This window comes from Leptodactylus fuscus, chromosome 1 (assembly GCF_031893055.1).
Source record: "Leptodactylus fuscus isolate aLepFus1 chromosome 1, aLepFus1.hap2, whole genome shotgun sequence".
NCBI lineage: Eukaryota > Metazoa > Chordata > Amphibia > Anura > Leptodactylidae > Leptodactylus > Leptodactylus fuscus.
In genome coordinates, this window is record NC_134265.1 from 198712672 (window position 1) to 198736303 (window position 23632).

Consider the following 23632-nt stretch of genomic DNA (forward strand, 5'->3'; position numbering starts at 1 on the left):
TATCTGCTATAAAACAGATACTGTTTGATATAAATAGTGAAGGGCCCCCACCCAGTCCATTATGCTCCACAGTGGCCCCCACACAGCATAATATGCTCCACAGTGGTCCTACACAGTACAATTTGCTCCATAGTGGCCCCCACACAGTATAATGTGCTCTACAGTGTCTCCCACACAATATAATCTGTTCCACAGATGGGTGCCCACAGAGAGGGCTCAGAGTGCCACCTCTGGCTATAGGTTCGCTATCCCTAGTCTAGGCTGTCCTGCAGGAAATTCAAAATATTATAAATGGAAGGATTGGAGCTATTGAAGTCCTGGGGGAACATACGGATTTCTTTTTGATTGTGGGAACTATAGCTGACTTGTCCCAGATTATACAGCCTAATTGAAGGAGAAAGTTGAGTGTTGTGTGAAGATGTGCCTGACACTGTCTGGAAGAAGTCTTTATTAGCTAATAGTTCAAATCGAAAGTCCTTGAATTGTGAAGGCGACGGCTACAGAAGACACCACCTTTGTAAAGATGTAGGGAGCTGGGTAGATACCAAAGGGGGTGTGATGAACTGCAAACATCTTAGACATCTTAGGCCCTTTATTAATACTGCAATTCTCAAGTATTTTCTGTGAGTAAAACATATAGGAATATGTAACCACGTGTCCTTTTTAATCTCAAAGGACTAAGTAGTCTCCAGGCTGAAGGATAGCAATGACTGATTTTATTGTCTCCATGCAAAATATTCAAAATAGGATATGATGGATGAGGTATCTCAAGTCACTAATAATTTTTCCAGTCCTTTAAGGATTTTGGAACTAGAAAAAAAGGAAAGACAGCTTACAAGAATTTCTTATGCAGGAGGCAAAGGATTGGTGTCAGAACTCCAGCTTTTTGTTTTTATTGAACCGTCCCTGATACAGCCATCTGTGGAGGTCATAGTTACATAGTAGATGAGGTTGGATTAACACATGGGTCCATCAAGTTCAACCTCTTCTACTCTGTCTATCTCTGCTCCAAAAAGATTGCGTCAGAGATTTCCTTTTTTTTTTTTTTTTTAATACAGAAGCAGTTCCCGAACGAGAAGTTTCCCAGGCTCATATGGAAGGATGCACTTGGAGGTGTTATCAATGATCCCAGGTTTAAGCCATAATAGCCTACAGGTTGCAATAGAAAGGGTCATTGTTTTCGATGAAAATTTAACTTGTTGGAATGAGGTTACATAGTTGATGAGGTTGGATAAAGACATTAGTCCATCAAGTCCAACCTATAACCCTACAATCCCTACAGTGTTGATCCAGGGGAAGGCAAAAAACCCTATGAGGCTCGTGCCAATTGCCCTATTTCAGGGAAAAAAATTCCTTCCCAACTCCAAATCTGGCAGTCAGTATAAAAAACCCTGGATCAACGTGTCTTTAAAATCTAGAGTCCATAACCTGTTATAGTTTTCTCTTCAAGAAAGACATCCAGGCCCTCTTTGAACTTGTTTAGTGAATCCGCCATCACCACTTCCTGGGGCAGAGAGTTTCAGAGCCTTACTGTTCTTGCTGTGAAGAACCCCCTTCTATGTTTCTGGTGAAACCTTCTCTCCTCCAGACGTAGAGGGTGTCCCCTTGTCACTGTCACTGGCCTAGGAGTAAAAAATATCCTTAGAAAGTTCTTTGTATTGTCCCTTCATGTATTTGTACATTGTTATTAGATCTCCCTGTAGACGTCTTTTCTCTAAGCTGAATAACCCCAAGTTTCTTAATCTATCGTTGTACTCCAGTCCACCCATTCCCATAATCATTTTGGTTGCCCGTCTTTGCAATTTTTCAAGTTCACTTATGTCTTTCTTGTATATCGGGGCCCAAAATTGCATACAATATTCTAAGTGTGGCCATACCAGTGATTTGTATAGAGGCATAACTATGTCCTTGTCATCAGAATCTAGACCCCTTTTGATGCATCCCATAATTTTATTTGCCTTGGCAGCAGCTACCTGACACTGGTCACTAAAGGTAAGCTTGCTGTCCACCAAAATCCCTAAGTCTTTTTCATTGGCAGTCTTACCCAGTAATTTACTATTAAGTACTGTACATAGTTATACATTTTATTACGTCGAACAAAGTGCATTACCTTACATTTGTCAACATTAAACTTCATTTGCCAAGTCTCCGCCCATGCTTCCAGTTTCCTTAGATCCCCTTGTAATATTCTACTATCTTCCTCATTATTAATTACCCTACAAAGTTTAGTATCATCTGCAAATATAGACACCCTGCTTTGTAAACCCTCTACCAGGTCATTAATAAAGATATTAAACAAGAAAGGACCTAATACTGACCCTTGCGGCAGCCCACTGGTGACTGTGGCCCAGTCTGAATATTTACCATTAACAAGTACCCTCTGTTTCCTATCAGTGAGCCAGTTGCTAACCCAAATACATATGTTTTCCCCCAGTCCCAACATCCTCATTTTGCATACCAACCGTTTATGTGGAACAGTATCAAAAGCCTTTGAAAAGTCCAGGTACACCACGTCTACTGCATCACCCATGTCCAGATACACCACGTCTACTGCATTACCCATGTCCAGATACACCACGTCTACTGCATTACCCATGTCCAGATACTCAACGTCCACTGCATCACCCATGTCCAGATACATAACGTCTACTGCATTACCCATGTCCAGATACCTAACGTCTACTGCATTACCCATGTCCAGTCTTGAACTGACCTCCTCATAGAAGCTGATCAGATTAGTCTGACAGGACCAATTCCTCATAAACCCATGCTGATTTGGTGTTATAAGATTATTTACATTGAGATACTCCAGGATAGCATCTCTTAGAAAGCCCTCAAATATCTTTCCCACCACAGAAGTTAAACTTACTGGCCTATAGTTTCCAGGCTCACTCTTACACCCCTTTTTGAAAATTGGTACCACATTTGCTATTTGCCAATCCTGTGCAACAGACCCAGTCATTACTGAATCCTTAAATATTAGATTCAAGGGTCTATCTATGACCATGCTTAATTCCCTCAGAACTCGGGGGTGTATTCCATCTGGACTGGGTGATTTCTCTATTTTAGTATTATGCAGGCGGCGCCGCACTTCTTCCTGGGTTAAACAGGTGACATTTAATTGAGAGTTAACATTACCCCTAATCATGTTGCTGGCCAATGGATTTTCTTGTGTAAACACTGTAGAGAAGAAGGCATTTAATACTTGTGCTTTTTCCTCATCCTCCTCCACCATTACACCCAGATTATTTTTGAGAGTGCCCACATTGTCAGTTTTTATTCTCTTAATATTTATGTAATTGAAGAATAATTTTGGATTACTTTTACTTTCCTTTGCAGTTTTTCTCTCAGCCTCCATCTTCGCCTCTTTTAGTTGTCTTTTGCACAATGTATTTTTCTCCTTATAGTTTTTTAATGCTGTGTCGCTACTCTCTTGTTTTAGTACTTTAAATGCTTCCTTTTTATCCCTCATTGCATTCTGTACTGTTTTAGTTAGCCATATTGGTTTTCTATGATTTCTAGCCCGCTTATTCCCATAAGGTATGTGTTTTCTAGTGCTCTTATTTAGTATATTTTTGAAGATGTCCCATTTAGTTTGTGTTCCATCACGTTGAGGACATTGTCCCAGTTATGCTGCTGAGCTCCTCTCTCAGCTGGTTAAAATTGGCCTTCCTGAAGTTTAGTGTTTTTGTACCCCCTCTAATGAACATCTTCTTAATGTGTACTAGAAAACTTATTATGTTATGGTCACTATTACCCAGATGTCCCCCAACCTCCAGATGTCCCCTCAACCTCCACAGCGAGTCAGGTTCATTTGTTAAAATTAGGTCTAAGTGCCTCACCTCTTGTTCGGTTCTGCACTAGTTGCAATAGGTAATTGTCTTTTATTACTGACAAGAACCTGTTCCCTTTGTTGGATCTGCAGGTTTCTGCCTCCCAGTTGATATCAGGGTAGTTGAAATCCCCCATAATAATGACTTTATTATTAGAGTTGAGCGAGTACTGTTCGGATCATCTATTTGTTTTATTAGTATATTTTCAGCTTCTTCCGTTATATTTGGAGATTTATAACAAACCCCTATCAGTATTTTATTTGTTGTTCCTCCCATAATTTCCACCCATAAGGACTCCACATATTTATTTTCCTCCCAGATGTCCTCACGCAGGACTGGCTTGAGGCCTGATTTTACGTATAAGCAAACCCCTCCCCCTTTCTTATTTGTACGCTCCTTTCTAAACATGCTGTACCCTTGTATATTTACAGCCCAGTCATAGCTAGAGTCCAGCCATGTCTCACTTACCCCCACCATGTCATAATTTTCTTCTAACATCATCACTTCTAGTTCCTCCATCTTGTTCGTATGGCTTATTATCGTATTTCATAGATTTATCTTCCCTACTCTTCCACTGCCTACTGACTGCTCTAACCCCATCCCCTGCTCCACCCCCAGTTACAGTATCTAGCCTTCTTTCCATTTCTACCCTATCTTGCCCTCTACATCTGTTACCCTCCCCCCAGTACCTAGTTTAAACACTCCTCCAACCGTCTAGCCATCTTCTCTCCCAGCACAGCTGCATTTTCCCCATTGAGATGCAGCCCATCCCTAGCATAGAAACTGTAGCCCACAGCAAAGTCGGCCCAGTTCTCCAGGAACCCAAACCCCTCCTTCCTACACCAACTCTTGAGCCACTTGTTCACCTCCCTAATCTCCCGCTGCCTTTCCTGTGTGGCTCGTGGAACAGGCAGTATTTCTGAGAATACTACCCTGGAGGTCCACAAGTTGTCAGCAGATAAGTTATTATTATTATTATTATTATTATTATTATTATTATTAATTTATTTATATAGCACCATTAATTCCATGGTGCTTTACATTTGGGGGTTACATACAGTACACAGAATATACAGGTAGATATAATTCTAACAATGACCGACTGGCACAGTGGGGTAGAGAGCCCTGCCCGCGAGGGCTTACAATCTATGAGGGAAGGGGGGTAGAGACAGAAGGAGAGGGGGAGACTGTACAGATGGCAGTGCGGTGATAGTGTTATTGGAGGTTGTAGGCCTTCCTGAATAGGTGAGTCTTCAGGGCCTTCTTCAGAGCCTGTGATTGTGGGGGTCAGTCTTATGTGTCGTGGTAAGGAGTTCCAGAGTATGGGGGATGCACGAGAGAAATCTTGGAGACGGTTGTGTGAGGAGTGGATGAGAGCAGAGCGGAGCAGGAGGTATTTCATAGTCATCTCTAGGAACTCCAAAATCTATATCATTTTGGAGTTTTAGGAGATCCCCACGCACATTCTTGGCAACTTCATTAGAGGTAATCCCAACTAAACACTGGGTTGACATCAGAATAGTATCTGAGTAAGCACTCAGCCCATCTGTCTATTGTATCCATCCTCCAAAGGTACAGTATTGTGACAGGACATCTTGGTTACCGCCCTGTGAACCGTAGGCGGTGATCCCCACTTCCACCTTTTTGGGCAACAGTGTGTTAAATCTTCAGGAATAAATGAAAGCTTTTCTGGATGCTTCCTCTCTGTCATAAGTTTTCCAAGCCTTCTTGAGGTGGCTTTTGGAGCTTAACCAGGATAATTACCATGGTTGCCTGACCAGATGAATATAAGAAGTTCTTGAATTTTCTCAATGGATAAGAGAACTTCCCCGATTTCTTCTACCAGGTTGTTGGAAGAAGAACTTGTTTTGTCCAAAATACGAAATTCCTCATCTAAAACCCATGCTCTAGATGGGTCAGAACATCTAGGTCTTTTTGCAAGCTGAGAGATGGAGTCTTTCATCTACTTCATGGAGTCTTAAACATACTCTTTGACCCAGATCATAACATCTTAAATGGAGGATTCTTCTTAGGGATTGGGATGGAACTGGTGGCATCTGTTGAAATCATAACTGTCTGAAAGGGCAATCAATGCAGGAAAATTTTTACATTTAAAAGAAGATTTTCTTCTAACAGAGTCACTGTCATTTGAAGCTGAGCAAATCATCTAAAACATAAAAATAAATACAGTGACTTCAAGAAGTCAAAGGAAAAAATATAAATGGTAGAAATAAAGTTGAAATAAACCACTGATATAATGACTGCAAGAGATATTCAATGCAGTAGCAAAACTCTCTGAAATGCCAAAGAGACAGCCCCAAAAAATCCCCTCCCTCCAATCCCGCCACGCAGGACAGAAAAAAAAACACAGTGGGGGAGGTATTTGCCTTCTTTTGTGGTATTTATGAGCATGTCCTTAATCAACTAATATTTGATAATAAAAGTTCCATCTGTCCTTCTAGCACACAGGAGTAGAAAGTACCCTATTATTATGATGCTGATGGGACAAAAGGGAAGTACATATTAACCTTTTAAGGATGCAATTTAGCTTGTACATTAATGCTCGGCGAGCTTTTTCATATTTTCCTTCCTTGTCTTCCAAAATCTATAACTTTATTTTTCTGTTGACATAGCTATGTCAGGACTTATTCTTTGTGTGATGAGTTGTACTCCACTTTGGGGTACATATAATGTTTTGATTAGCTTTTATTAACATTTTTTTTGGGAGGTCTATGTGAAAACTATATTTTTTTGCATTTTGTTTTTACTGCGTTCACTATGCATTAAAAATGACAAGGCAATTTTGTTTGGCAGATCATTGTAATTACAGCGATACCATATTTATATTGGTTTTATTATGTTTTATCACTTTTACAAATCGTCACTTTTTGAAAATGATTTTCCTGGGGTCACCATATTCTGACACCTATAACTTTGTTACTGTTTTGTTGATGGAGATATGTTAAGACTCTTTATTTGTATAGCAGTTGTACTTTTTATTGGTACCAATGTTTGGTATGTATGACTCTTTGATCACTTTTATTGTTATTTTTGGGGAAGCCGAGGTGACCAACATATGTTAATTTGCACATTGCAGTACATATATATATATATATATATATATATATATATATATATATATATATATATATATATACACTCACCGGCCACTTTATTAGGTACACCATGCTAGTAACGGGTTGGACCCCCTTTTGCCTTCAGAACTGCCTCAATTCTTCGTGGCATAGATTCAACAAGGTGCTGGAAGCATTCCTCAGAGATTTTGGTCCATATTGACATGATGGCATCACACAGTTGCCGCAGATTTGTCGGCTGCACATCCATGATGCGAATCTCCCGTTCCACCACATCCCAAAGATGCTCTATTGGATTGAGATCTGGTGACTGTGGAGGCCATTGGAGTACAGTGAACTCATTGTCATGTTCAAGAAACCAGTCTGAGATGATTCCAGCTTTATGACATGGCGCATTATCCTGCTGAAAGTAGCCATCAGATGTTGGGTACATTGTGGTCATAAAGGGATGGACATGGTCAGCAACAATACTCAGGTAGGCTTTGGCGTTGCAACGATGCTCAATTGGTACCAAGGGACCCAAAGAGTGCCAAGAAAATATTCCCCACACCATGACACCACCACCACCAGCCTGAACCGTTGATACAAGGCAGGATGGATCCATGCTTTCATGTTGTTGACGCCAAATTCTGACCCTACCATCCGAATGTCGCAGCAGAAATCGAGACTCATCAGACCAGGCAACGTTTTTCCAATCTTCAATTGTCCAATTTCGATGAGCTTGTGCAAATTGTAGCCTCAGTTTCCTGTTCTTAGCTGAAAGGAGTGGCACCCGGTGTGGTCTTCTGCTGCTGTAGCCCATCTGCCTCAAAGTTCGACGTACTGTGCGTTCAGAGATGCTCTTCTGGCTACCTTGGTTGTAACGGGTGGCTATTTGAGTCACTGTTGCCTTTCTATCAGCTCGAACCAGTCTGGCCATTCTCCTCTGACCTGTGGCATCAACAACGCATTTCCGCCCACAGAACTGCCGCTCACTGGATGTTTTTTCTTTTTCGGACCATTCTCTGTAAACCCTAGAGATGGTTGTGCGTGAAAATCCCAGTAGATCAGCAGTTTCTGAAATACTCAGACCAGCCCTTCTGGCACCAACAACCATGCCACGTTCAAAGGCACTCAAATCACCTTTCTTCCCCATACTGATGCTCGGTTTGAACTGCAGGAGATTGTCTTGACCATGTCTACATGCCTAAATGCACTGAGTTGCCGCCATGTGATTGGCTGATTAGAAATTAAGTGTTAACGAGCAGTTGGACAGGTGTACCTAATAAAGTGGCCGGTGTGTGTGTGTGTGTGTGTGTGTATGTATGTATGTATATATATATATATATATATATATATATATATATATATATATATATATATATTATGTCATTCACTGTACAGGATAAATAGCACTATTTATTGATACGCTCATCTATGAGTATACTTAATATGTTTGTTTTCCCTGTCCCACAAGAAGACTTGAACCTGGGTTCTCTGATTCCCAGTGCAATGTGCTGCAAAACATTGTATTGTGGCACATCGCACTTAGGCTCCATATGTGTAATTTGCATTGGCACGCAGGAGGCTGTTGCTCAACCACCTAACTACCATGGCAACCACTCTGGAGAGAGGTGACGGGAGGGCGATCTTGTCCCCTTTACCTTTGAATGCCTTGACTGCTAATCTGCGGAGACTGAGTATTCAACGGCTTGTCTCAAACAGCATTACAGTATTGTACTATTACGGCACTGAGCGTTAACTACACTCTCAGAATCATATAGTACGGCGCAGAGGGGGAAGGCGTTAATGTATCTGAGCTGTATTTGCAAAAAATCTTTAAATTTATATAAAAATACCAGGTATGTGCGCACTTTATTGTAGTTATGCACAGCACAAGGACCAAAAATAAGGCCATTTGAGCTAGGCTGTATTCCACACCATTGTGTTGTGTGTTATATACTTTTTACTGAAAACCTAAAGCTTTCCTTTTTTCAGGTCTTAACTTTTATTTAATTGAATAGGAATGCATCGAGTAGCTTGAAAATGTCATCTCGATTGCCAGAGTCAAATGAATAGGCTTGGAGCAATTTAAAGAGAACCTGTCAGGTCGAGTCCTTCTAGATCTGGAGTGTAGTGTCCCAAATCGCCCTGTAGTAAATCCATACAAGCCCATAATTAAAATAAACATTTATACTTGCCTATTGCTGAGTCCAGTGAGTCTCATTAGGCTGGTGCTCCCGGCATCTGCGCAGTTCTTCAGTGAAGCCAAGGGCATATACCCCAGCTTCACTATGCAAGTGCCGGAGGTACGGGGCATGTGCACTGAAGCCAAGGTGTACTCAATGAAGAACTGCATTCGTGCAAAGAATACAGTTGCAGGGTGAGTAAAATTTTTTATTTTTATTGCGGTCACGTATGGCTTTATTATGGGGTGATTTGGGACAATAATGACCTGTGGGTGGTTTAGTGTTCCAAATCGAGCTGACAGATTGCCATTAATTGCTAGAGAAAAATCACTTTGATGTCCTCTGGAATGCATTGAGTAACTTTAAAATTGTTGCTGTCAAGTTAATGGCTAGCATGTTGAGAAAATAATTTGGAAATCTTGAAAACATAGCCGCAATTTTACAGTTGATCAATGGTAAATAAATTGGTCCAGCAATATTGAAGGTACTTTCTTGACTGCAACAATTTAAGAGATTTTTAGGCTACTCAATGCATGATGCAATAAACAATAGTATAATAGTGATCACAGCAATTACCCTGGTATCTAAAGCCTGTTTCATGCAGCCATAATACAAATATATATATTATAGGCTCAGTATTGCACTGCAATATTTAGCCCAATCAGTTCCAGGTTATATATGTTCTGGGTTATCTATTTCTAATTCTTTGCAACCATGTAGAATCTGGAACCTATCGGAACCAGTCACAAACAGGATACCTAATACTACATTGGGTGACTAGTGTCTTCTCTCATTGGAGTTGTTCCCTATCCTTTTCTTTTTTTATCTGGCCCAGACTAAATGACAACTTTTCAGGGTTTGTTAGCAATAAATCTTTGACTTCACATCCTCACATTACAACCTGCTGCTTCTTCCATTACTGTACCTCCTGCTGCCTCGGAGCCCCCATTACAGAACCTAGACCAAATTCCTAAATTACTGTAGATCTCATGCTAGACTTCATATTTAATTCAGACATCAGAGCAAACTGTAAAGCTCATCACACCCTAGCCCAGACCACTGAATTATTCAGATTGTATCAGAGCACAGATCAGACAGACCAGTAAAGTTAATTGAAAATCCAGTCTCCAAAATTTATCAGATTCTAATAGGACATAAGAACAGACCAGACCCTTAAATAAATTCCTACCTTCAGGCCTCTAAATAATTGTATACCACAGATGAGACCTCTAAATTAATATAAATCCCCTATATCAGACCAGTTAATCCTTACCAAGCCCAGATCTCAATATTTCCAGCACTTGCAATACTAATACACATTTGCTCACAATGTCCAACTGAATTCAGCAGCTGAAAAAGTCCTGCACAAACCCGATAGCTGGTTAGCTGGTACCAATATGTAACCACAATTTGTTTGTCAATTGTTCCTTTGAAGGGCCAGAACAGCGAACATCCTGACAAAAGTGTGAACTTAGTGTCAGGTGTTTATTAGTTTATTTATATTAGATTTTCTATATTTATATACAACACTAATGTATTTTCCATTACAATGTTTTGTTCGCCTTATGTATCGCTCTGCAGCCCAGGTTGCTGTGTTGGTCCTTCCATGGCTTATAATTCTTCTCGTAGTCTCCCTGATGATGTTCTCAATTTTGTAAAGTCTCATCCCTTGATGGAAGATTCTGTCCCCTCTGTTGGAGGTTTTCCCTGGATAACACGTACACTATCACGGTAAGAAAAAGTGGTATATTTACCAAATTTTGTAATTAATAATGAGACTGATAGATTTCCATTACTTATCCAATTCATACACAGTCCACAGAGTTATTCATGTATTAATAAATGTTATATTTAAAATAGAAGTAGAATACCATTCTAAGAAGTGGAAGATGCATCGCATTATGGCTGATATTCATGTACCTCAATAATTTACAACAGAAATGGCACACATCCTTAAAGGGGTTGTCCAGGAAGTAAAGATCTCTTTCATTAGGCCCTGGAAGGTGAGAAATATTTTTTTTAAAAAAACCCATCTGTCCCTGGTGCTCTGGTGTTCCCAACACTGTCCACTCCAGTAGTGCCTAAGGGATTTTGTTCCAGCAGTAGTCCTCGCTGCACATGACCACTGGGGCTAATTAGTGTCACAAGAAAGGACACAGGACATCACCAGTGACTTGTGAGTTGTGTCCGGTGTCCTTTCCAGTGTCCACTGATTAGCCAAGATCTGCATTTCCAGAACAACACCTTCAATAAATTTGGTAGCTTTTCATATTCAAAAACTTTCACTATAAAGTTTTTAAGTTTTTTTTTTTTTTAGGTAGGCACAGAATTTTACTTCATTTTGCTTGGTAAGGCTAAGGCCCCACATTGCGGAAACGCAGCTTTTTTTTGTTGCAGATTTTGCTGCGGTTTTTTGAGCCAAAGCCAATAATGGCTACAAAAGGAATGGGAAATATATAGGAAGTTCTTATACTTCTCAATTCTGCTCAACCACTCCTGGCTTTGGCTCAAAAAACCGTAACAAAAAAAGCTGCATTTCTGCAAAGTGGGGCTTTAGCCTAAAGCATCCCCGTTATGGTATATACTTTGCTCCTGTTTTCAGTTTGTTAGATTCCAGCAGCTACTCAAAACATCATATCTGTTGCTTTTAATACAAGCCTAATACTCAGTTGATAACAGAAATGTCGAGAGGCAAAAAAGGTAGGAGACATCTAAGGGTCAGTTCACACGTGAAAACCGCCTAGCTTATTTGTGCGAGGTAAAAAACCTCGAGGAGTTTTTTTGACGCTGTTTTTTGCATTCCACGCGGTTTTTGACGAGGTTTTTGACGCGGTTTTCGCTAGCGGTTTTCGCTAGGGTTTTTCTTTCCTATATGTGCTATAGAAACTGCAGGCGAAAACCGCGCGGTTTTTTGCAAAAAACCGCGCGGTTTTGTGTGCAAAAAACCGCGCGGTTTTTTACCGCGCGGTTTTCGCCTCCCATTCACTTCTATGCAATTCTTCAGGCGTTTTCCGCCTGAAGAAAGGTCATGTCGCTTCTTCAGGCGGAAAACGCTAGGAGGAAAAAAAAAGCTAGTGGTCTACATAGACCACCATGTTAAAGGAGAGGTTTTTGAAGCGAATTCCGCTGTCAAAAACCTCCCCTTTGCCCACGTGTGAACTAGCCCTTAAGGTAGGAGATGAATAGCCTTTCTTAATTACTATTAATATCTTAATGGTAGAATCCCTTTAATCAGTGAAACCATCACTATAACTGTCCTTTGTGTATAAATAGCAAATATAAGTGTTAAAAATTGCATGTTTATATTCCTTTGGGCCAGCATGATCAAAACAATAACACATTTTATATAGATTTTGTACTTTACAAAAACTTTGAAAAATTGGCAACATTTTCTTTTGACATTTTGGGGAATGTTGGATGTCTTGATCACTTTTTATTCAGTTTTTTGGGGAGGTAAAATTTTCAATGTATGGGTCAGTAAAACCATTGATGACACACAGATACCAATCTGTATGTCATCCGTGCTGTTTTTACTGAGCCATAGACTGCATCTGCATATAGCCTAAGTGTGTTAGAAAGTAAATCATGACACTCATTGCTTGTTTCAGTCTATGTCTGTAACAATATGTCAGTATGTTTGTGTGTCCTTAAATGCATCATGTCAATCAATGTCTAAGTCAGTTTGTGAGTAAGTGTAGGATTTTAATAAGTGCTTGTGTGTCATTGTCAGCAAGTATGTCAGTCTTACGTCAACGATGTGTTGGCAGTAGAACTTTTACTGCAAGCTACAGTTCCTTGCGAAAGTATTCGGCCCCCTTGACCTTTTCAACCTTTTGCCACATTTCAGGCTTCAAACATAAAGATATCACATTTTATTTTTTGGGGGAAGAATCAACAATAAGTGGGACACCATTGTGAAGTGGAACGAAATTTTTGGGATAAGTTAAACTTTTTTAACAAATAAAATATTGAAAAGCGGGGCGTGTAAAATTATTCGTCCACTTTACTTTCAGTACAGCAAACTCATTCCAGATGCTCAGTGAGGATCTCTAAATGATTCAATGTTGTCCTAAATGACAGATGATAAATAGAATCCACCTGTGTGTAACCAAGTCTCTGTATAAATGCACCTGCTCTGTGATAGTCTCAGGGTCCTTTTTAAAGCGCAGAGAGCATCATGAAGACCAAGGAACACACCAGGCAAGTCCGAGATACTGTTGTGGAGAAATTTAAAGTTGTATTTGGATACAAAAAGATTTTGCAAGCTTTAAACATCCCATGGAGCACTGTGCAAGCTCCATATTGAAATGCAAGGAGTATCAGACCACTGCAAATCTACCAGGACCCGGCCGTCTCTAAAAACTTTCATCTCAAACAAGTAGAAGACTGATCAGAGATGCAGCCAAGAGGCCCATGATCACTTTAGATGAACTGCAGAGGTGGGAGAGTCTGTCCATAGGACAACAATCAGTCGTACACTGCACAAATCTGGCCTTTATGGAAGAGTATCAAGAAGAAAACCATTTCTCAAAGATATCCATAAAAAGTCTCCCACAAGCCACCTGGGAAACACCCCAACATGTGGAAGAAGGTGCTCTGGTCAGATGAAACCAAAATCGAAAATTTGGCCACAATGCAAAACGATATGTGTGACGTAAAAGCAGCACAGCTCATCACCCTGAACACACCATCCCCACTGTCACACATGGTGGTGGCAGTATCATGGTTTGGGCCTGCTTTTCATCAGCAGGGACAGGGAAGATGGTTAAAATTGATGGGAAGATGGATGGAGCCAAATACAGGACCATGCTGGAAGAAAACCTGTTGGAGTCTGCAAAAGACCTGAGACTGGGACGGAGATTTATCTTCCAACAAGACAATGATCCAAAACATAAAGCAAAATCTACAATGGAATGGTTCACAAATAAACGTATCCAGGTGTTAGAATGACCAAGTCACAGTGCAGACCTGAATCCAATCGAGAATCTGTGGAAAGAGCTGAAAACTGCTGATCACAAACGCTCTCCATCCAACCTCACTGAGCTCAAGCTGATTTGCAAGGAAGAATGGGCAAGAATTTCATTTTCTCGATGTGCAAAACTGATAGAAACATACCCCAAGCGACTTGTAGCTGTAATCGCAGCAAAAGGTGGTGCTACTGGGGCCACACGGTGGCTCAGTGGTTAGCACTGCAGTCTTGCAGCACTGGAGTCCTGGTGTTCAAATCCCACCAAGGGCAAAAAACCATCTGCAAGGAGTTTGTATGTTCTCCCCGTGTTTGCATGGATTTCCATCCCATCTTCCAAAAAAGACATACTGATGGGGAAAAATGTACATTGTGAGCTCTGTGTGGGGATCACAATCTACATAAAAAAAAAAAAAAAAAAAAGGTGGTGCTACAAAGTATTAACGCAAGGGGGCCGAATAATTTTGCACGCCCCACTTTTTCAGTTTTTTATTTGTTAAAAAATTTTAAAATATCCAATAAATTTCGATCCACTTCACAATTGTGTCCCACTTGTTATGTTTGTGTCCCAAATTTGATATCTTTGAAGCATGAAATGTGGCAAAAGGTTGAAAAGTTCAAGGGGGCCGAATACTTTCGCAAGGGTCTGTAAATGCCCAGCCCTAATATATGTAAAAATGTACTTATAATAATTTAATAGGTAAAGTCTTATTTTATTAATTTATTTTATTAGGTATGATTTTTTTTTTCTCTATATATGCATGATAGATTCACACCTGCACCTGTCTCCGTTCAGGGTTTCTGTCCCCGAATCCACTTAAAAAACGCCTAGAGAAAATCCTGCAAGAAGGGCTTTTCTCTCTCTCATTTTGTCCGTCTTTTTCGAATGGAAACCCGGCAAAGCCCAATATAGTCTATGGGGTAACCACTTTTTTAAACAGATTAGGTTTCCGTTTTTGGTGTCCCCAAGAGGAACCCATGAATGGAAATCCAAACACAGGTGTGAATCTAGCATTAGTCCGTAAACAGCCTTACATATTTAGGTTCACGGGTTAAGTTAAGTTAAACTCTAACTTAATTTATAGCAGCCTCCTCATTAGTACTTACTGTAGTGACGTCATTGTGCCATGAATGTTAATAAGGAGGCTGCTGGGTGTAAGAGGCTATTGCTCGAGTGACTGAGTGAGGGGACCTAAAAAATGAGAGACTTCTGGGAAGATACCGAGTTTGTTGATGTGTTTGGAAATTAGATTAGCTTTCCGCCACTTTTTTTTTACATTTTAAGTTTTTATTGTTTCGTATAAATTATAATGTTTGGCAGGGTTAGGAAGGGAGAACCAAGGAAACATCACTGCTGTCTTTTTATATTTGTGATGAAAATTATGTGCCCTGTGCCTTGGTTCCTCAGACAACAATTCTAAAGCAGGGGGCCCCTTTGGGGTTGCCCAGTTTTACCCCTACTAATGCTAAACCTGGTGCCAGGAAACTGTTCATATATACGACAAAAGTGTCCATAGGCTTTAAATAGCCCAAAGTTTTCCGAAGGAATGTTGTTGTAGCATATGCACAAGACAGTGGTGTAACTAGGAATGGCAGGGCCCCCTGGCGAACTTTTGACATGGGGGCCCCCAACCGACACCGACGCCGAAGACCTCGACCGACCCCCTTCTCCGCACTCTATTATGTCCTTTAGTAAGTCCTGCACACACTATTATGTCCCTTATTGGCCCCTGCACACAGTATTATGTCCCTTAGTGGCCCCTGCACACAGTATTATGTCCCTTAGTGGCCCCTGCACACAGCATTATACCCCATAGTGGACCCTGCACACAGTATTATCCCCCATAGTGTCCCCTGCACACAGTATTATCCCCCATAGTGGCCCCTGCACACAGTATTATCCCCCATAGTGGCCCCTGCACACAGTATTATGTCCCACTGTGGACACCCATAAACAATTATTATGCTCTGGGGTCTTTTCAGACCCCAGAGTATAATAATCGGAGACCCGGGGGAATAAAAACATAAAAAATTACTGTTTCTTACCTGTCCCCCGGCTCCTACGCTGTCTTCTCCGCTGCCATCCTTCTTCTATGACGTCGGACGTCACATGACCCAGGAAGCAGGCCGGGTTCATGTGACGTCAGACAACTAGGAAGGAGGCCTGGCAGGATCGTGGAGAGGTAAGTAACAGTGTTTATGTTCCCTTACCTCTCCCGATCTGCTGATCATTATACTCAGGGGTCTGCAAAGACCCCCCGAGTATAATAATAGTATTTGTGGGGACCACGGTGTCACTTACCGATCCCGGCCCAGCAAGTAAATAGGGCCTATTAACAAAACAAAAAAAACGCAGCGGTAGCGGTTGTCACCGGGCCCCCTAATGGCCCGGGCCCTGTGGCAGCTGCCTCTGCGGTAGTTCCGCCACTGGCACTAGAAGATATATTGTCTTGCGATTTATGACAATACATCCGGACTCTGCAAACAACAAAAAAATAATCGTTTGATTTTTTTAATACAAAAAAGACACCCACACGTGTAAACTGATTAAATGCAACTGTTTGCATTTTGTATTTTATGTATATACATATATGGTGTGAACATTGTGTAATACGTGGGTCCTTCGTAGAGAGAACCACACATTACTCATAGTATATAGAGATAGGATCGGCTTCAATATATAATTGGAGTTTAGAAAATGAGTATAAACTGTTCTGTTCTGTTAAATGTCACAATTTTGAATGTCATATGCCAAAATTAAGCAAAGAAAATTAACAAAAATACATTTCTATTGTGCAACTTTCCAGGGACCAGCTAACACACATTACTGTGGATACATCTTGTGGTGTATTTGGGAATGAAACGGTTATTTTCCTTGTCTCCAACTCTGGAATTGTCCTGAAGTATCTTCTCACTCTCAAACTGAGTGTATTTGAAAGAGATATCTACAAGCACAGCATCTTGCTTGAAGAGATCCAGACATACCCTGCAGACAGGTATGTCTGTGTCCAGCTTTGTGAGTTAATATTTACTTTGTGTCATTTGTGTATTACTACGATATTTTTCTTCCTGTTTGCAGATGTGGGGAGAAGGAAGAAGAACAGAAAATCATAGGTCTGGAATTGGACAAGGGGTCAGGATCTCTCTTAGTGGTGTATTCGAGATGTGTGGTAAAAGTGCCTCTTGCACGCTGTGACAGACATAATGGATGTATGAAGTAAGAATTTTAAAGGAATCATACATTTTTATTGATGGATTATTATACATAAAAATTTGTAGACTACAGGCCGATAACTCGCCCGATAACCCAATAACTCGTGCCTATAACACGATAACTCGCAGCAGAATCAGCGCTGATAAAAAAAACTCCCATTGACTTAAATGGTTTCGGTTTAACACGCGGAACACATTGAAATCAATGGGTTTTTTTACTGACAAATTCAATCCTGTTAGTGAGAAATCTTTTAGGGGTTTGTTTATGGGCAATAGTGTTTTTTTTTGTTAGCCGATATATAAAGTGCCACCATCACAGCAAAAAATAAAAAAAATCTGACTGAGGAAGTGTGTGGTAGTCTATAGTAAAAATTTTTTCCTTATATTAAGGTTTTATTTTTGTTAACCAATACATGCAATGTGCCATTATCATGACAAAAGAAGCAAGCAGACTCACGCAGTGGTTTAATCTAATGCTGGCCAGGTTACCCTCCAAGGCTAGAATAGAATAGAATTTTATCCCAAGTGGGGAAATTAGTGTGCCATAATCGAAGCTGAGAGTTAACAGTACATACAGTACTATTAATACAATATAGTTATCTATACAATACAATATTATCCTTGCAGTGCAGTACAAGGTAACCTCTATGTGAAGATAAGTACATACCACCCATACACAGAGCAGGAATTAACACTTTTATATAAGACTAGCAGGGGGACCCGGCTTCGCTCTGGTATATTTCATTTTTGTTTGTGTAGTGACCCCATAAGAATTGTCCGGTTTTGCACTGGTGTATTTTGTATGTAGTTTATGTTTGTGTTCATAAGCGTCATGTGATCATGTGTATCTCAGTTTGGATATCAGGGAAAAACCTGCGATCAGTTGTTATGGATACCTGGAGTAAAGCTGTGTGAATGTGATCTTGTGTAACAATGTCATCCACAGCGCCCTGTTGCTATGGAAACCTGGAGTAAAACTCTGTGTGGTACTCTGTGTAGAGTTGCGTATTTAATCCTCCAGCATGTGGTACTGTGTGCTGAGGTGCGTATCTAATCCTCTGGCTTGTGGAACTGTGTGCAGATGTGTGTATCTAATCCTACAGCATGTGGTACTGTGTGCTGAGGCGCGTATCTAATCCTCTGGCGTGTGGTACTGTATGCAGAGGCGTGTATCTAATCCTCCCCCGTGTGGTATTGTGTGCAGTGGCGTGTATCCAATCCTCCGGCGTGTGGTATTGTGTGCAGTGGCGCGTATCCAATGCTCCAGCATGTGGAATTGTGTGCAGTGGAGCGTATCAAATCCTCCGGTGCATGGTACTGTGTGCATACGCGTGTATCTAATCCTTCGGTGCGTGGTACTGTGTGCAGACATGAGTATCTAATCTTCTGGCGTTGGTACTATGTGAAGACTTGCATATTTAATCCTCTGGCATGTGGTACTGTGTGTAGATGCACGTATCTAATCCTCCGGCATTTGGTACTGTGTGCACAGGCGCCTATCCAATCCTCCGATGTGTGGTATTGTGTGCATATGCGCATATCTAATCTTCTTGCGTGTGATACTGTGTGCTGACTTGTGTATCTAATCCTCCGGCGTGTGGTACTGTGCGCAGGCGCGTGTATCTTATTCTCCAGCATGTGGAACTGTGTGCAGACGCGCGTATCTAATCCTCTGGCGTGTGATACTGGGTGCTGACCTGTGTATCTAATCCTCTGATGCGTGTATCTCAGTTTGAATATCAGTATTGGATTGTGCATGTGGAGGGACCGTGTGTATGGCAGTTGGAATATGAGTGAAAGACTTGCAGGTTTGTATTGGCTAATGGGGGATCAGTGTTTTGGGAATGCTGTATCGCAGCAATGGTACGTCCAAGCAAGTTGAGGTCTAGTCTTAAACCTTCCCGGACACCTGAAGTGTCTGTGTGATAAATTTGGTGAAAATCGATCCAGTCGTTTGGTTGCGGATAAAGAACAGACAGACAGACAGACAGAAATAGATTTTTATAATATAGAGAGATGGGTCGCATTCCAGAGGACAGGATTCACAGATGCGCTAGCCTACATGCTGACTTTTACCATATGGTCTGGGATTGCCCCAATATGGGTATATTATGGAGACCAGGATTGGCCACACTATCCAGCATTATTATGATCCCAGTTCTGGCTACCCCGAGAGTATGCCTGTTGGACCTCTTGGAGGAGTTGAAGTGGCCACATTATATAAGAATATTTTTGCAGGAATCGTTATTCCTTGCCAGAAAGGCCATAGCACTAAGGTGAATGGGTGACAAGCTACCGACTGTGCGGAAATGGAAGATACCATCCTTTATGAGAAGCTGATATAGAAACATAGGGGCTGCTTCCAGAAGTTTGCAAGGTATGGGGAGGTATAGTATGATTTGCCATTAACTCCTCCCTCTCCCAGGTTTCTCTGGCAAATTTGAAACCTGCACATAATCACTCGTTATCTAACCTCACAATATATCTAAATACTCCCTATTTGATGACTCCTCTAAGTACATTGTCCATACTACATTTAGTTCCTTTATTACTTGTGCAAAATTTGCTTATTGTTAGTTTTGAATCTTTTACAGTGTACAAGGCGCAACATATGAATGGGGACTGACCCCTATATTCCTCTATCATTTATGCAAAACTTTGGAACTATGTTGGGTTACATACAAGTGTTCGTTTGACTCATTTGCAAAGATGTTCTTTGACATGTCACTATTACTGTCCTGTAATTTATGCTCTCATACACTGTATTGCATTAAGTGTTCATTAAAACAAGTTAAAATATATATTTCAGCATATCTGAAATCAAGTGAGAAATTAATTATAAGACAGCCAAAGAAAGTAGTTCTGTCCATTTTAAGATGTTGAACTCTCGCCTAGTGAAACCACCTCCCTTACTAAAAATCAGGTGTAGAAGTTTCAGCCTGTTTGGACAAATGCAAACATAATGTTCTGATACAGCGTGTTTTAATAGAGACTGTTCTGGCAGTGCTGACGTTTCTCAGACTCCGCTTTAGAATTTCAAGTTGCATGGATTACTCAGAGGGTACTTGTGTTTACAGGAATCTGTGAAATGTGGAAGGTAATTGAACAACTCAATGAGTATGTTTCAATTCTCAGATCCTTTCTCTGAAGCAAATGTCAATTGATGTCTTGCTAAGATCAGATCATAATGTCCTTTTTGGTAAAAAAAAAAAAAAAAAAATGCATCCCCATAAAATAACAATTCCAGATCATCATTTTTTTTTATATAACTTAGTTACCTCTGTTATTTAGGTTTAAGGCTAGGTTCCCACCAGCGCTGGAGCTCCGTTCTCCTTTCTGCTTGAAAAATGCAGAGAGAAAAGCGCTGCAAATAGTGTTTTCTCACTGCATTGTTTGCCCGTTCCGGGCGGAAACTGCTGCCTTTATTTATGTACCGAACTTGTGTGTTATTACCACGCTTAATTCAGTAACTTAAATCATCTGGATTGTTAGACACTCGACTCCCACCTCACCTTCCAGACCTTGATGATTCCTCATACAAGGTGAGCAATAGTATTATTAACTTACAGAATATTATGGCCCAATGTGGAGTCCACTGTCAAAACCTTGAGGGGACAAGTTTCTGAACTTGGTAGGTGGCACTTACCAAGAAAAGTTTTCACCGTTACAAACTCTGGTACATAGTCAACAAAGAAAAAATATTAAATTGCAAAGACAACTTTTGGAGGTATATGGCTCAGCTTGAGATCCACGTATGCCATTGCTATTGATGTTTAGTGGTGATCGTTGTCATTTCTAAGATGTCTTTAACGCAATGATAATTTCAAATGCAACCTGCTCCATTAGGGACAAGAAAAAGGTGTTGTTTATCATCAATATTCGTTCAGACGAAGCTCTTACATGGGCCTTCCCATATGTGGAAAAAGCGAACTTTTAAATGAATTATGAAGAAATATGGGTGGGCACTCACCAATCAGTAGAAGGCATTTTTCTTCCTTTATGTAAAATGATACCTTTATTAGAGTACAATAAAATGAGTCCTCAGGGAGGGAGAGATGACATAAATGGCAGAAAAAACAGGCAACAGCCGTTTCGCGTTGTCAAACGCTTTTTCAAGCCTAATATGCTCCATTAGGGACAAGAAAAAGGTGTTGTTTATCATCAATATTCCTTCAGACGAAGCTCTTACATGGGCCTTCCCATATGTGGAAAAAGTGAACTTTTAAATGAATTAGATGACTTTATTACAGCCAATGAGTCAAGTCTTTGATGTCCTCAATTGTTGTTCCACAGCTGAAGCCAAACTGCATTCTATGTGGCATTGAAAACGTTCAGTTACTGAATATACTGCAGAATTTTGCCACTGGATATCTGATACTACTTGGAATCTAGCAACACAGAAAAGTCAGGATGAAAAAAAGTGAAGGTTGAACTTGCCAGGGTGGAAACCCAAGCTGATTTGGAGAACTTTATTCAATTGTGTATTAAAATTGATCTGAGACTTAATGAAATAAGAAAAAGGAAAACAGTGGACATTGGAGAATAAACCTGTCTATTCTTTCACTCAAATGACCCAGCAAAATACTGAATCTCTACCTGAACCTATGCAGATTGATTTAATTTGGAAACACCTTACTACAACAGAAAAGGAGAGATTATTTACTGGAAACCTTTCCATTTTTTGTGGGGAATCAGGGCATTTTGCTATAAAATGCTCAAACAAGAACAGATCAAATTAGGAACGTGATCAATCAGACTAACATTTTCCATTAGCCCTGGGGGATGACCAGATATTTGTGCCACAGTCTCATTTCATTGTGCTAATCCACATCTGTGCTGAAACACATGAGATTTCTTGTTCTGCTATCATAGACTCTGGGCTGTTGGAAATTTCATGGACATAACCTTTGCTAGTGATGATAATATTGGACTGTTAACAAAGTCAGCACCTGTAGATGTGGAAACCGTTGATGGGTCACTACTATCTTCTTGACATGTCACTCATGAGACTGTGCAACTTTAAGTCCTCATCAAGCCTGATCATCATGAAAACATTTGTTTTTCACCGATTGCTCCCCAATTTTTCCAGTCATTTGGAGTCTACTTACAATCCATCCATAGACGGGCGAAACACACACTTTGTGGTTTCATTCAGAAATTTTTCAGCTGAATTGTTTGACTAAACCTGTTTCTTCATTGTCTGAGAACCCATCAATTTCTGAACTTTGCACTAAAGACTTGTTACTTCCATCATACAGAGAATTTTCTGGATGTTTGTGAAAGGAAAAATGCAGATAAGCCACTTCATCATCCATAATATTGTCAAATAGAACTGTTACTTGATGCTAAAATACCCTTTGGTCATATCTAGAGATGAGCGAACAGTGTTCTATCGAACACATGTTCGATCGGATATCAGGCTGTTCGATGTGTTCGAATCGAACATCACGTGGCAAACTCCAAAAAAATTTGATTCCCCTCCCACCTTCCCTGGCGCTTTTTTTGCACCAATAACAGCGCAGGGGAGGTGGGACAGGAACTACGACACCGGAGGCATAAAAAAAAAATCGGAAAAAGTCATTGGCTGCCAAAATCAGGTGACCTCCATTTTAGACGAATAGTGGATTTCAAATCCGGGTCATATGAGAATGTGAACTTTGTGACTAAGAGACAGGGATAGCTGTACAGGCAGGGATAGCTAGGGATAACCTTTATTTAGGTAGGAATGTTATTAAAAATAACTTTTTGGGGCTCTATCGGGTGTGTAATTGTGATTTTTGTGACATAAACTTTTTCCAATAGGAATGCATTGGACAGCGCTGATTGGCCAGAGTACGGAAGTCGACCAATCAGCGCTGGCTCTGCTGGAGGAGGCGGAGTCTAAGATCGCTCCACACCAGTCTCCATTCAGCAATCTGATGTAGCAGAGCCGAGGGTGCACTAGAACCCCTGTGCAAACTCAGTTCACACTAATAGAATACATTGGCCAATCAGCGCTGGCCAATGCATTCTATTAGCGTGAACTGAGTTTGCACAGGGGTTCTAGTGCACCCTCGGCTCTGCTACATCAGATTGCTACATCTGATGTAGCAGTGCCGAGTGTGCATCAGATGTGTAGTTGAGCAGAACTGGCTCAGCACTGCTAAGTCTCTGCATTCGCATAGGAATGCATTGGCCAGCCTTCGGCCAATCAGCGCTGGCTCTGCCAGAGGAGGCGAAGTCTAAGGTCGGACCTGAATGGAGACTGGTGTGGAGCGATCTTAGACTCCGCCTCCTCCAGCAGAGCCAGCGCTGATTGGTCGAGTTCCGTACTCTGTCCAATCAGCACTGGCCAATGCATTTCTATGGGGAAAAGTT

At 40.8% G+C, this 23632-nt stretch overlaps 1 protein-coding gene across 2 annotated transcripts in view; it reads left to right on the top strand.

Moving 5' to 3' along the window:
* SEMA6B (semaphorin 6B) overlaps positions 1-23632 on the top strand; it is a 129225-nt gene that overhangs the window by 90278 nt on the left and 15315 nt on the right. For both annotated transcript variants that reach the window (XM_075281159.1, XM_075281166.1), the window contains exons 12-14: positions 10678-10827; positions 16870-17058; positions 17142-17279. In XM_075281159.1, coding sequence (XP_075137260.1) covers positions 10678-10827; positions 16870-17058; positions 17142-17279 — 477 coding nt within the window. The remainder of the gene's footprint in view (positions 1-10677; positions 10828-16869; positions 17059-17141; positions 17280-23632) is intronic.